The 13,298-nt window shown below is 42.4% G+C and overlaps 1 protein-coding gene across 1 annotated transcript; it reads left to right on the top strand.

Moving 5' to 3' along the window:
* Positions 1-2,544: 2,544 nt before the first annotated feature.
* Positions 2,545-3,562, top strand: LOC115357382 (GTPase IMAP family member 4-like; the record flags this gene model as incomplete). The annotated part of the gene is made up of 2 exons (XM_030048782.1): positions 2,545-2,583; positions 2,780-3,562. Coding segments are annotated over exons 1-2 (822 nt in total), but the record flags the coding sequence as incomplete, so codon positions are not given.
* Between the last annotated feature and the right edge of the window lie 9,736 nt (positions 3,563-13,298).

The raw sequence follows: 13,298 nt of genomic DNA on the forward strand, positions 1-13,298 counted from the left end.
CAGGTAAAGCATGCTTGCAAGAACTGAGGCTCTCTGCTTTGATGTGGACACACTCCGCCAGCACGGGATTTTACCTGCGTCTACACCGGCTGTCACCAGGGAGAGGAGGGAGCGCAAGCGGTGCAAACGTAAACAAATGAGGAATAAATGTTCTGGCATTTATTCCTTATATTCCTTATTAGCGCATATCAAATCAGATAATGTGTGATATGCATGTGTAAACAGAATAATTCAAAGAACTTGTAATTGACTTTTTTTCTTGTCTTTGTGTGTGTAATCAGCTTGTGAATTTTTATAGTGATATCTGACAGTTTCCCCTGTGTGTTAAAAACAGTGTTTTTTTTTTTTTTAGGTGATTTTTAAACTTTCCACCAATGGGATTCCTTGGGACTTTTTTCCCCTCACTCAGGACAAACTGAGGATACAAATCAGTTGAGTTTGCTTCTCTTGCAATTTGTCCTAGGTTTTTTCATAAAATGACTGGACTATGTAAGGAATAGATTGATGAGGCGTGGTCAACCTGGAATAAAATGTCCTCCTTCCTTCAAGAGAAGCAGAAGGAATTTTCTGGGGTCCAGGCACCAATAGTATGGAATACATTATGAATTTACAACATAATTCCTAACCTTAACGCCAGCAACATTGTAACAATATGGGGATATTTGGTCAAAAATATTGTGATATTTGATTAGTCCATATTGGCTGGCCCTATTGTTTAGCCTTTGGGAAATATTTGAATGAATAAAGGTCTTACAAAAGCTGGCATGAAATTGGAATCACTCCTAATGAATGTGCCTGAAGAATCCATGTATCATTCATTCTTTCTATTTTCAATTGCCAATCAAAAATTTAAAAAATGAAAAAGTGACTGGTTATTTTGTTATTTGTCTTTAATCTAACACCAAAATCCAAAATATGCCTGGTTTTTCATAGTTCAATTTTAGGCTCGGATAAAAAATACGTAATGGAATTAATTGGTCCGGTTTACGTGACCCAGAAGTTTGGTAATGAGCGGTAGCTCACAGCAGATCACAGCAGCCAGGAGCATTCAGTCCCGCCACCCTGATCACCGCCACCATGGATAGTTATTACGTGTTGTTTCGAGGACCAAAGCGTGTGACTCTAAAAGAAGAGGACATGACAACCGAAAAAATCAGCTGAGCTGAGCGGCACCGGACGCTCACCTGTCAGATCCGGTAGACCCAGTAATTTCGCCTAGGCCAGCAACATAGGCAGAACCGCCACTGTGCAATTTCACAGAAAAGGGCCGGGTTTCCCAGATCGGTTAAGAAGGTCTCCGGAGCTACTACCCATCATTGTTAAGAAGCTCAGCTGATTTTTTCAGTTGTCATGTCCTCTTCTTTTAGAGTCACACGCTTTGGTCCTCGAAACAACACGTAATAACTATCCATGGTCCAAACCGGACCAATTAAATAATAAAATCAAATTCAGTCCTGATTCCCGTTTTTCTATTTCATATTTTTTATCCGAGCCTAAAATTGAACTATGAAAAACCAGGCATATTTTGGATTTTGGTGTTAGATTAAAAGACAAATAACAAAATAACCAGTCACTTTTTCATTTTTTAAATTTTTGATTGGCAATTGAAAATAGAAAGAACGAATGATACACGGATTCTGAAGATGTTTAGGACTTTCATTTTCACAGAGGAGTTTCAGTTTCAGTTTACAAGAAGAGCAGCATTTCTTGTAAATGCTGACAGGCGGGGGGAGCAGCAGTGTGAGGCTCAGAGGACAGTAAGCACAGTGTGTATGGCTGTGGGAGGAGCATCATAAAGAGGATGCTGCAGACTGACTCTGCACTCTGCATGGACACTTCAGCAGCAGCACATCTACTCTGAACTCTAAAACCCAGACATGGAAAGAGACCAGGCCAGACATGGTGAGTCACTTTACTGCTGAATGAAGGTTTAGCTTGTATTTCAGAGGGCATTCACTGAAACTTTGATCATCCTTTTCTTATAACAGCTCAGATGAATTTCTTGCTCATATGAGCACTCATAGCAATCAGTGGAGACATACCTCCTCTAGGCACATATTAGGTGATTTTTTTTTATTTTCAGGCTTATTACCTGATCGAGATTCTCCATGTGACTTTTCCTTATTTTACCTTGTCTGTTTGTGCTTGTTTCCTCATAGAATGTGTTATATGTGAGTTCCATGTTTATTTATTTATTTTTTATCCAAGAACTTTGTTCTCTTATAATGCAAGAAATGTTAAGGATGATAAACAAAACGTTATGTAATCAAAAATCTATGGTGCTATCATAAACCTTTATGAAAGCATTCTTATAGAAATGTTTAATAATGCCGATATATAGTGCCTAACCACAACCATACCCCCCCACCCCCTTTTTTTCCCCAACATATGCAATTATGAGTTGCATAAAGCCATATCAAGTTATTTATAACATATTGGCTAAGCAAAAGAGACCAAGTTGGCATCCTAACAACACAACATGTACTTACAGGGTTTCATAAAATAATAGAATACAAAAATCACCAAGAAACAGCCCAGAGGAAAATGTGTCACTCCAAGAGACGCACCTATATTTTACAATGGGTAACCCAAGTCCATGTGCACTTATGCTGCATGTCATGAATATAGTCTATGACAAAATGATTTGCTGTTAAGATACAACAAAATAGCCAAACTGTTTAGTCAGTCATCTGAAGATGTGTGTGTCTTAAAGCAGCTGGTGTAAGAGTGTTGATTTTTAGTTAATGTTGTTCATTCTTTCCTGTAGAGTCCACCGTAGAAGACTGGAACTGGGAAGAGTGCAACTGGAAACACCATCCTGGGAAGAAAACACTTTAAATCAAAGTTCAGCCCCAAGTCTATGACTGTTAAATGTGCTAAGGGTACAGGTGTGGTGAATGGTCAGAGGGTTGCTATTATCGACACTCCAGGCTTGTTTGACACAAGATGTAGCCAAGAGAAAACACTGAAAGATATGACCCAGTGTATTTCTTTTGCTGCTCCTGGTCCTCATGTCTTCCTGATAGTGATCAAGCTGGGCAGATACACAGAGGAGGAGAAGAAGACGGTGCAGAATCTTCAGGAAACCTTTGGTGAAGATGCAAACAAATACAGCATGGTTCTCCTCACCCATGGAGACCTGCTGGAGGAGACCTCCATTGAAGAGTTCCTGGAGTACAGTGAAGAGCTGCAAGAGCTTGTGGACCAATGTGACAGCCAGTATCACGTCTTCAATAATAAGAAGCAGGATGGCTCCCAGGTCACCAAGCTGCTGGAGAAAATCAGACATATAATAGACAAGAACGGAGGAAGCCATTACACAAATGAGATGTTCCAAGCTGCTGAGAGGAAACTAGAGGAGGAGAAACAAAAAATCTTAAGAGAGAAGGAGGAAGAAATCCGCAAAGAGCGAGAAGAACTGCAGAAGGAACTAGAGAGGAAATATGAAGAACAACTGAGGAAAATGAAGGCGGAACTCCAAGCAGAGAGGAAGCGTGAGAAGAAGGAGAGAGAGGAGGAGAGGAAGAGGGAGAAGAATGAAAGAGAGGAGGAGAGGGAGAAGGAGAGGGAAGATAGAGCAGCAGAGAGACAAAGAGAGAGGGAGCAAAAAGAGAGGGAAATCAGAGAATTAAAGGCAGAGTTTGAAAGAGAATTGAGAGAGAGAATATAAGAGTTGGAGAGAAAGTATGAAAGAGCAGCCAGACAGGAGGCTGAAGAAAAGAACCCATTTTTTCACTTGGGAAACGCTTGTGAGTCAGTAGTTAAGGCTTTCAAATGTTTGTTCCTTACTACTGCAGGGTTGTTTTAATAACTTCAGTGCTATATTTAGCAACTAAAGTTTCCCTATGACAGTACAATAATACAATCATACAAAATATATTCAGCTAAAAAGTCATTTATGATCTTCAGTAGATTTAACTTTTGCTTAATATGAAATTTGTAGATAATGCAGCTCTTTTTGGGTTGCTGTGCTTTCAAATCATGCACTGTAAATTTTAGTTTGAATAAATGTTTTTTTTTTTTTTTCAATGAAAATTGTGATAACAATGACAATTCTAAGTTGAACTGATGATCTGACCTTTTTATTATTATTATTATTCATAGAGCTGATAGGACTATGGAGCAACTTTTCAAAACTAACTGATGGTTTAAACTCCAGTTGGGAAACACAACTAATGGCTGAACTGAATTTGAATTTTAGCTGTAATGTGTTTTAAATGGTCACTGTCTAAGTGTGTTTTCCTGATTTTCCTGTGCTACACTCTGTACAATAAATGCTGAGACAGCTTTTGACTGAAGTGAGTGGTCTTTTATGTTGAGTATTTTGCAGAAATATGGGTTTGGATATCACTTCACTCAGTGGATTTGCATGCTTTACACTGACCCGAAAACATTCATTTATTTAGACTAAATGAACAGGTTTCAAGACCCATTATCTAGCTGTAGAAAACAAGGCTACCCAGTTTCTATGATCACAATATGACTTTTGGCCATCCTCAGATACAAAACTGGTTTACACATTACATAACAGTAAAACAATGAGTATCCATAGAAAAAAAAAAAAAAAAAACTATTACAGAAAGTTGAAATACTGGACTTTAAACTCTATTTTATGAAGTCAAACCCAAAAGAAAGTATAGCAAACTTATCTCCTAAAAATTATGTTCCTATACAACTAAACTGCATTATTAATTAATTGAAGGAGAAACATATTCTGTTGCAGATCATGTTTGTTTGTGACATGTCTCGTCTGTCTTGTCAGGTGGCATTTTAGCCATTTTCATTACTTTAGTCACCTAAAGCACTTCCATGGTAGGGAAAGGTTAGGTTTCGACAAAAAAAAAAAAAAAAAAAAAAAAGGTGAGAAGGAGGGAGATTATAGTCAGTCACAAACCATTCGGGGATCGGGTGCACTATGGGACCGCAGTTCAAGCCGGCCGAATTAATGTATCAACCTTTTCTTCCACCTCCTCTCCTCTCCTCCACAGTCAGACACACACGAGTTGCAACACGCCCTCCTCAACATGCTGCCTGTTTACAGTGGACTCGGACTGTTGGGGCAGGTGTTCATCAAAACAAAGCAATCATGTCTTGATCTCTTCACAGGTTGCTGGCCTCTGATTGGCCTGGCCTGTCTCTCTGACTTACAAAAAAAAAAAAAAAAAAAAAAAAAAAGATCAGACTGGTGAAGCCAGCCAGACCGGACTGACAGCTGATTGTCCTGGCCGGCACCCTGTTTTAAAAAAAAAAAAAAGACAGGTGGAAAAGGCTTTACAAGTAAATTTCTGTCACAGAGGCCTAATCTACAAAATAATTTACTGTCATCTAATCCCACAAACATACCAAAGCAGAGAGCTAACTCTTCAGCACAGTGTGTATGGCTGTGGGAGGAGCATGACAGGATCATATAAAACAGGATGTTGCAGACTGACTCTGAACTCTGCATTGACACTTCAGCAGCAGCACATCTACTCTGAACTCTAAAACCCAGACATGGCAAGCAAACGGGCCAGAAATAGTGAGTCCCTGTACTCTGAATGAAGGTTTTGCATTGTATTTCAGAGGGCATTCACTGAAACTTTGATGATCCTTTTCTTATTACAACTCAGATGAATATTTTGCTCATATGAGCACTCATAGCAATCAGTGGAGAAACCAAACTGATCTGTGATAATCTGAGAATATATATATATATATACCTGCTCTAGGCACATATTGGGTGTCACTGATTTTTTTTTTTCCAGGCTTATTACCTGATCGAGATTCTGCATGTGACTTTTCTGCATGTCTGTTTTTGCCTGTTTCCTCATAGAAATGTTAAGGATGATAAACAAAACGGTGTGTAATCAAAAACCTATGGTGCTATTGTGAACCTTTATGAAAGCATTCTGTCTGGCTACAGCATCCTGTCTGGCTGCAACATATGCACTTATGAGTTGCATAAAGCCATATCAAGCTATTTATAACATGTAGGCTAAGCAACAGAGAACAAGTCGGCATCCTAAAAACTAGGGATGAGCGAGTACACTATCTGTATCTGTATCTGTTTAACCATCTACATTATCCGTATCCGTATCCGTACTCGGAGTGGGCGGGGCCTACAGCGGAAGTGGGTGTGGACCCTCCCCTACACAGCGTATAGGGGAGGGTCACTGTGTGTGTTGTGTGTGAGCGGCGCACCGCTGTAGGCTACTGTGTGTGTGTGTAGGGGAGGGGCGCTGTGTGTGACTGGCCTATCACACAGCGTGGACACAGTCAGCTACCTAATGAAGATTTTCATTCATCACGAGCACGGATATTGATTCATATTACTTGGATCATACTCGTACTCGGCAACAGTGCTATATCCGTACCGGATGCTCATCCCTACTAACAACACAACATATACTTACAAGGTTTCATAAAATAATATGATACAAAAATCACCAAGAAACAGCCCAGAGGAAAATGTGTCACTCCAAGAGACTCACCTATATTTTACAATGGGTAACGCAAGTCCACGTGCACTTACGTACTTACTTATGGAGTCCTTGGATTGTGGAGGAGTGCAGATGCTCCGCTCTTTGCTCTTTGCTTTTTGCTTTTCTTTCCTTTACTTCCTTTACTTAAGCTTTTAATCATTTTCTTTCACCACATAACTTTCTGTGGGGCTTTTATTTATTTTTACTTGCGGCGTTCTAGTTTGGCCAGTTTCTAATCGCCATTGAAGAGGGATTTTTGCCACTTTACTCGGTCACAGTCAGACTGCCTGTAGCAACTTTGCCTGGTTTGCTAAGCAGATGGCTACATCCAGCCCTCCAGATGAAAACCAACTCGTTAGGAAAGACAGGATTATTGCCAACCTCAGAGAAGACATCCGAAGGCTGTCAGCAGAACTCAAGTCCCAATCTGAGCTGCTGACAAACACCCTGAACGTGGCTCATGAACAGTCTCTACAGATATCCTCGTAAAAGCTGCTCTTCAGGACACAGTAGCCTGGGATCCTGCCTCTTCTCTTCCGGAGCCCAGCAGCTCAACGCCCCGTCGTAAACTGCAATGGTCGGAGGTGGTGTTAAGGGGCAAAAAAAAGGACTTCACTTGGTCTCTCATCCCACCTCAGCCTTTCCAACAGATTTGAGCCTCTGTCATCACGGCTCGAAGCGCCAGACTCCGATGAGCTCAAGGATGATGCAGCCCGTCCCACGTCTCCCCAGTCCGGGAGTCTTCCTCTGCTGGCAGCCCCCCACCCGGCGGACAGCCGGCAGGCCCCCCTGTGGACGGCTCTGTGCAACCCCCCCCCCCCCCCCCGCACACACCACGGAAACCAACCTGATCTCACAGAAATCCGTGAAATGAGCACGACCTCTTAACAACGCATTGCGTGCTCCTGGCACATAACCTGTTATAATTACGTGTGGCCACCACAGAAACAGTGTCCACTGAAAGTCTATTAGGATCCGTGTTGTGTGGTCACCACGCAAACACTGTCCACTGAAAGTCAATTTCATGTGGGTGGTAGTTCATAGATCCCGGAAGTGCAAATTTAATCAAAATAAAATAATAAAATAATAAAATAAAAAATAAAAAATCGCCAGTTTTCTAGACTAGGCCTACCATATTGACCCGCATAAAAGACGACCCTGATTTTAAGATGACCCCTCTTTTTCAAGACCATTTTTTGGAAAATAGGCTACTTTTTATATGGACAAAATCTTGTTTGAATAAAAAAGCCACCGGCCTGCATCAGGCGGGTCGGCCGCGGCACCGGCTGGTACCGCGCCCACCCGGTCAGGTCTGCGGGATCTGACAGGTGGGTGGTCAGTGCCGCGGTCGGCCCGCCTGGTGCCATGGCCGGTAGGAGTAGTATCTAACATGGAAGGGCGCAAGCCAGTAATTTCGCCTAGGGTGGCAACACAGGCAGAACCGCCACTGTATAGTTTATAGTGTCATCATTTTCATATTTTTCTAGTCCACAAAAATCACATTTTAAGCCATTTTGAAATCAATGAATGAAATTTTATTTTAATCTGAAAAACACCGGCGTTACCAAGGCAACGCGCTTCATGCTACCTGATGACTCCCGGCTTCTCGGCTTCAAAGACGTCACGCCGTGGGTGGTGGTTCATAGATCCTGGAAGTGCAAATTTAATTGGTATTCTGAAAAAAAGGTCTGATTATTAGCCATAACGTTGTAACCACCCAAGGCAGACTTAACACGAGCTATGAGGATGTGTAACGATGGCATGTGTCCACAAGTCCCGTATAATATCAACTTTATTTTAAGAAAACACGTTTTATTTGCGATATCATATCACGGAGAAGCACTACATTACCCATAATCCTAGTGTTTATCAGCGACGTGTCTGATTTGACAGCGTTCATCAATAAAGTCAATAAAATCTAATAAAGTGCATGAAAGTTGATAATATGCTGATATGTTACGCCATTGAACACAACCCTTTCAGTCAGCGAAACAGAGCGGGTGGAAAAACCGTGGAAGATTTATATATAGCCTGTATATATATATTTTTTTTTCATAACACATCTTTACTCGTGGTATAAACATAGGCTACATGTTAAGGTTATGCTTTTGCTGTTGAAAAACTACCGTATGTATGGTTTTTAAACCTAAATTCACAATGTTTATCCTAACCCGGAAGAGGGGTACCAGAACTACAATTCGTGCAGAGTTGCAACACACAGAGGTGTCCTGTGCCATAGCTTTTGTAGTTCTAACATGTTTTGTCTATTATATGAAGTTGTGATCACTAATTTTGCAATCTTAATCAAAGTTTTTGGGTGTGGGAAGAACGCCTGAATGGTCAGATTTTTTTTTTTTTTCTTAAGATAGTGAAATCATGTTTTTTCCATGTTTTGACACTTGTCGGTGGCGCCCCCTATTGGTTTGCCATCGGACATGATAGTAGAGATCAAGAGCTTTCCAAAAATGTTGACCCCATGTCTGTATCATATTTTATTGCTGCACTAACTGTGAATAACACATCAGTCAGAGAGGTGGCAGCTATGCTACCTGACATCATGTCTACACGGCCGGCGACTTTCTGCACAGTCAATTGCTACAGAGCTACAAACTTCATGTGACCTTCAGATTAGCCCAAGTACAGTACGCAGAGAGCTTCATGGAATGGGTTTCCATGGCCGAGCAGCTGCAGCCAAGCCACACATCACCAAGTGCAATGCAAAGCGTCGGATGCAATGGTGTAAAGCACGCCGCCACTGGCCTCTAGAGCAGTGGAGACGCGTTCTCTGGAGTGATGAATCACGCTTTTCCATCTGGCAATCTGATGGACGAGTCTGGGTTTGGAGGTTGCCAGGAGAACGGTACATTTCAGACTGCATTGTGCCGACTGTGAAATTTGGTGGAGGAGGAATTATGGTGTGGGGTTGTTTTTCAGGAGCTGGGCTTGGCCCCTTAGTTCCAGTGAAAGGAACTTTGAATGCTTCAGGATACCAAAACATTTTGGACAATTCCATGCTCCCAACCTTGTGGGAACAGTTTGGAGCGGGCCCCTTCCTCTTCCAACATGACTGTGCACCAGTGCACAAAGCAAGGTCCATAAAGACATGGATGACAGAGTCTGGTGTGGATGAACTTGACTGGCCTGCACAGAGTCCTGACCTGAACCCGATAGAACACCTTTGGGATGAATTAGTGCGGAGACTGAGAGCCAGGCCTTCTCGACCAACATCAGTGTGTGACCTCACCAATGCGCTTTTGGAAGAATGGTCAAAAATTCCTATAAACACTCTCCTCAACCTTGTGGACAGTCTTCCCAGAAGAGTTGAAGCTGTAATAGCTGCAAAAGGTGGACCAACATCATATTGAACTCTATGGGTTAGGAATGGGATGGCACTTCAGTTCATAGTATGAGTAAAGGCAGGTGAGCGAATACTTTTGGTAATATAGTGTATTACCATTACGATTATGATTACGATTACGATACAACTTTATTGTCAGCTTACACTGAAATTTGTTTTGCCTCCATGGCATCAACGTTCACAATACAATACAAACAGGTCAAAACTGGTTACAGACAAAACATTGCAGTACATTACAAGACAGAACGATGGACAGGACAGGACAGAAAGAGCAAAACACCAAACATCTCCTCTGAATCATCGATGTTGGTTTAAAAGCAGGACAGACTGATATACAAAAGAGTTCTTTAGTCTGTTTTTCTTAAATTTAGGGACTCTGAACCGCCTCATGGATGGCAACAGTTGATATTCACCATTTAAAACATGTAAGGGGTCCGAAGAGATACTGTTTGCCAGTCTAAGCATGCTCTTAGTGTGGGCTTCTTTGAAAGAATGTAGCACAGCCTCAACAGGCCTACCAGTAGTTTTAGCACAGATCTTAATTTGGCTATACAGTTTGTTTTTATGGGTTATTGATAGGCTGTTAAACCAGGCCGTGCTACAGTACAACAACACAGTTTGGACGACAGAAGTATAAAAGAGAGACAAGATCTGACTGCTAGCACCAAACGATCTAAGTCTTCGTAGGGAGTAAATACGCTGCTGTATCCTCTTCCAAATGTACTCAATATGTGAGGACCATGATAGAGTGGTGTCTATCATCACCCCCAGATATTTGTATGACGGAACTTATGGATAGACACCGGCGGTGTCATATCACCAGGGGCAGAACCAAAAATGATTTCCTCAGTCTTATCAGTGTTGATAATCAGATGGCTTTTATCACACCACCCCACCAACCGATCAACGCTACACTGATACTGTCTCGGGTCATCACTGTCAGACATCAGAGATATTAGAGTAGAATCATCTGAGTATTTCAGAAGAAACTGGTTTGACTCACAGGTGTTACAGTCTGTCATGTAAAGAGTAAACAATACAGGCGAGCTAATGCACCCCTGGGGTGCACCGACTCTGGTCCTGATGGGAGAGGAGAGTGTCTTGTTTATCTTTACGTACTGAGTTCTGTCAGTGAGAAATGTGTGATAAAACCGGATAACAAAAGGATTTATGTGTAACTGAATCATTTTAGTGAGAAGTAAGTCCGGTCTTATTGTGTTGAAAGCGGATGAAAAATCTATGAAGAGACCTCTAGCATATGAATTTGGTTTGTCAAGATGTTTAGAGATGAGGTGTACCAGTGTGACAACTGCATCCTCTGTACTGCGACCTTGTTTGTAAGCAAATTTAAATGGATCCTGTGAGTTACATATGGTATTGTTGAGATGATGAACCATGATTTTTTCCAGAACTTTCATGATAACAGATGTGAGTGCTATTGGCCTACAGTTGTTATGTTGTTTGGGATTTGGCTTTTTAGGAAGGGGTTTAATGTGGGCAGTTAACCAGGCTTGTGGAATGGTGTGGGGATTATCCACAATCTGTTGGAAAATAGGCTGCCAGACAGGTGCCAATTCCGTGGCAAAATCTTTGAGAATGAGGGGACTAATTAAGTCAGGGCCAGGGGCTTTCTTAGGGTTAAAATGCCGAAAGATGCCTCTGGTTTCCTCCTCACTTATAGTGATTCTGTCGCCCCTAGAGGGCACAATCGAGTCAAGTAGGCCTACACATGCATCTATTCCATCATTGTTTTCAGACTCAAATCGAGAGAAAAATGTATTAAGTTCATTTGCAAACACCAGTTCATTGTCCGTCACAATTGGCTTATTGGATGTGGACATGCCGGTCATACTCTTCATAGTGTCCCAGAGTCTTTTAGGGTTGTTTGCATGGAATGAATCCTCAAGACACTTTCTGTGAGCCTGTTTCGCCTCCCTTAGTTTCTTCTTTAGGCTCTTATCCAAACTCTTAGGGCCCACTCACATTGGCAAGTTTGGGCCCGTATCGTGCTAAAGCCAAAATCCCCCCCCTTCCCCAGTCCCCTGCTGGCCTGCACTCACATTACCTAAAGCCCAAACACACCCAAGCACGATTGCCCCCGGTATGCACGTCATCACGTTGAAATACGACACAGGCATGGCCCGACGTCATTATAAATCAATGTAGTTCAAATACATCATGTCTTCCTTTTAACTAAAAAATGTTTTTGTTCATTTTAATCAGACATGGGATGTTTATTTACCTTGACAGTTTCGGAGGTAACTTCCTCCTTCTTCAGAAAGCGTCCAACCAACAGCCAGAGCGGCACCTGGCAGATCCGGCAAATAGGGTGACCGGGTGGCTGCGCACTGCGCGGTGCCGCGGCCAGTGCCGGCCAGTGCTAGCGCGGTGCCAGCCGGCGCCAGGTCTGCCGGATCGCCACGCACACAGACTGCTGTACTTTCATTATAAACGGACTTTTGTTTATACGCGGTTGCAGCAGCACAATGGACAATGACACAGACAACATGGTTGATTATTGATTGCGCAACGTGGCCATTCGCCGGTAATCAAGCTGCGCACATTTAACTACTACTGCTGTGATGCGTGAAATTTCCCCACCGTGGGACTAATAAAGGAATATCTTATCTTATCTTATCTTATCTTAACAATTTTGCAGAGGCAGGAGGAAAGTTGCATGATTTACGTCCGCGCACTGCGTGCATGACCGTGCATGTGTTCGTGTGTGCGCCCGTACCGCGCTGAAGCACACCCCTTCCAACCGTGCCAGAGCGGGGGAAGTGTACTGTATTCAAGCACGATACGGAGCGATCACACTGGTCAAAGAATCCGGATTTTAGGGGCAAACGTGCTTGGGCGCGGATCAAACTTGCCAATGTGAGTGGGCTCTTAAGTTTTACTAAGTCCTTGTTCTTAAAAGCAGCTTTCCTTTCGTTGATGTCGTTTTTAATGTCTCTGGTCACGTACAGTTTATTGTTGGGATAGATCTTGATTTTCTTAGTAGGGATAGCCATCTGCACACAGAAGTTGATATAGTCACTGGTTACAGTGGTTGTTTCATCTATGGAGTTGCTATGGAATGTCTCCAAGTCTGTGCAGTCAAAGCAGGCGCCCAGCCTTTCCCTACTTTCAGGTGACCATTTCCTTATTTCCCTCTCCTCTGGCTTGCTACTTTTTAGCTTCGATTTATAGGTAGGTATCAAGTGCACTACGTTGTGGTCAGAGTTAGCTATGGGCGGTCTAATTCTGGATTCATATGCTAGTTTGACGTTTACATAGCATTTATCAAGGATCTTATCTTTCCTGGTGGGACTTTTAACAAACTGTTTAAAACCAGGCAACATGCTGTCCAAAAAACATTGATTTAGATCCTCCAACACGATAGTAGGTGCTCCTGGGTACCTCTGCTGCAGATTATGAACACAATCTGCAATAGTAGCAGCCGCCAGTGCTGCTTTGCCGCTTGGCGGCACATACAC

This window comes from Myripristis murdjan, chromosome 1, assembly GCF_902150065.1.
Source record: "Myripristis murdjan chromosome 1, fMyrMur1.1, whole genome shotgun sequence".
Classification (NCBI taxonomy): Eukaryota; Metazoa; Chordata; class Actinopteri; order Holocentriformes; family Holocentridae; genus Myripristis; species Myripristis murdjan.